Source organism: Penaeus chinensis, chromosome 18 (assembly GCF_019202785.1).
Source record: "Penaeus chinensis breed Huanghai No. 1 chromosome 18, ASM1920278v2, whole genome shotgun sequence".
Lineage (NCBI taxonomy): Eukaryota > Metazoa > Arthropoda > Malacostraca > Decapoda > Penaeidae > Penaeus > Penaeus chinensis.
In genome coordinates, this window is record NC_061836.1 from 19,129,008 (window position 1) to 19,131,507 (window position 2,500).

At 36.5% G+C, this 2,500-nt stretch overlaps 1 protein-coding gene across 1 annotated transcript in view; it reads right to left on the reverse strand.

The window, feature by feature from the left end:
- Positions 1-552, reverse strand: part of LOC125034631 — a 9,925-nt gene extending 9,373 nt beyond the window's left edge. Inside the window, exons 1-2 of the mRNA XM_047626531.1 lie at positions 318-552; positions 1-101 (exon numbers count right to left, since the gene is read on the reverse strand). The exon at positions 1-101 is cut by the window's left edge and continues 27 nt beyond it. Coding sequence (XP_047482487.1) covers positions 1-101; positions 318-552 — 336 coding nt within the window. The remainder of the gene's footprint in view (positions 102-317) is intronic.
- Between the last annotated feature and the right edge of the window lie 1,948 nt (positions 553-2,500).

A 2,500-nucleotide genomic window follows, 5' to 3' on the forward strand; every position in this document is an offset into this window, starting at 1 on the left:
CAAATTTCTAATTAGTCGAATATCCTTTCCATCAAGATCTAAACTTTGAAGTGCCTTCAACAACTCTTCATGCTGTACTTTATCAAACGCTTTCTTGGAATCTATGAAGCATAAATATAGATCCCGTTGCATTTCGATAGCTCTCTCAGATAACATTCTAACCATCCAAATCGCATTTCTTGTACCAGTATCTTCTACAAAACCACATTGTTCTTTTCCATTTTCTGGTCTTGTTCTGCTTCTTGATCTTGCCATAATAACCCGTAGAATAATTTTATTAATGTGACTCATCAGACTGATATATCTGTGTAGCTCACATTCTATGGCTCCCGGTTTCTTTGGCAATGCAATAAATATTGACTTGCTCAATTCCTTTGGTATTTCTCCACTGCCATAGATATCGTTTATGACATTCGTAAGTTTTTCAATCCCAAAGTCTTCCATTGCCGTGACCATTTCTGTTACTATCTCATCTGGCCCCGCTGCCTTGTTCTTCTTCACCTTTCCAACTGCTGCCTTCTTTTCCGATTTTAATATCCATGGCCCGTCCATGTTCTTCTCGATTAATGGCTTCTCTCCTCTGTTGTCGTGAAACAGTTCCTGTATGTATTCTGTCCATCTTTCCAGTATCTTTTCTTTCTCCAAAATAACGGTTCCATCTTTCATTATATATATAATTATATCAATATATATACACATATTTATATATATATATATATATATATATATATATATATATATAGACACATATACATATATATACCTATATATACGTATATATAGATTCTCCTTTCATATATATATATATATATATATATATATATATAATATATATATATATATATATATATATATATTTATTTGTATGTATATACATATATACACATATATGTATGTATATATATTTATATATATATGTATATATATGTGTGTGTGTGTGTGTGTGTGTGTGTGTGTGTGTGTGTGTATGTATATCTGTATTAATATATACATATATTTATGTATATATGTGTGTGTGTGTGTGTGTGTGTGTGTGTGTGCTCATTTATATATGTGTACATATATATATATATATATATATATATATATATATATATATATATATATATATATATACATATATACACACACACACACACACACACACGCACACATATATATATATATATATATATATATATATATATATATATATATATATATATATATGGGAAAATGCTTTGCTCATATTTTATATTTTTGGTGAAATGTCTCTGCACATAGATGGCTCTGCTAGTGCTTAGCCACAAAGGAATCAATTAATAGTCCTGGTGACGTTACGTGATTTCAATTGGCGGGAAAACCGCATTTTATTTTTATTATTATTATTATTATTATTTTTTTTTTTTTTTTTTTTTTACTAGTGCTATGAATATCGGTGGTCATTGGTCGACTCGTGTATGAACTCTTGTTGAGTAAACACCTTGTCCAACGTAGTAGCAACAAACTAATAAGTCTTGTGCCACTTGAGCTACCCTGGAGCCCGGGGCCTCTTGTCTCGCTTGACATTGTTGTTCCTGAGTTTTCTTAACATAAATTGAAGTAAAGTAAAATCCTGTAATTGCAGAACATTTGTTGTGCTTTGCCAGCACCTTCAGTGCTCTTGTATTTGCAGGTGACACAAGGCTACAGTAATAGTAGTCAGCACCCCACCCCAGACCAGCAGCTCTCTTTTACACCAGGGTAGCCCTTGTGGCTTTAACCCCTGGGTAGGGAGGCCCATTAGTCTGAGCCTACCGGAATTCCTCGGAACTCCCGTATTCGCTTGGGGGGTGGGCATTGAATTACCGTCCTTCGCCTAGGCAAGTTCGGCGGTAAGGAAGTGTCCCACACATAACTCGATCCCTCTTTGGTACTGGAGAACGCAACCAGGCTTCCACTGGGGGGGGGGGGGGGGGGGGGTAGAGGACGAAAAACTGCCTTACTCTCTTAGCTATTGCTGTTAGGTTGATAACAAAAGTTAAGAGGTTTTTGTCCCTTCAGGACTACGTTTTTGAGAAAAGGGGTCGGACCTGGTCCGATACCCAGTATGAGTGATACCCCGGCTACCCCTTCTCCTTCTCAAGGAGGAGGGGCGACTAACGACCCTTCTAAGACGAATCTGATGACGAACAACGGAACCCCCACTAATGGCAAGACGAGACGACCAACTTTCAAAATCCTCCCCCAGAATGCAAGGTTCGCGAATGTAAAATGCGTGAATGAAAATCAGTCGCTTTTGAACGTGAACCCCTTTATCATCAAAAAGGTCCTTGATGGTCAAGTGGACGGCGATTTTGATTTTGTCAAAAAATTGCGAGATGGAAGCCTTCTTGTTAAAATACAATACAACTCCCAGATTAAGGATTTAATTAAGCTGACGCAAATTCATGATCTTTGAGTAAGAGTAACTATTCCTATTGGCCCAAATACCTGTAAGGGAGTAATCTTTCACAGGGATTTTAGGACGATGGAAGAAAGT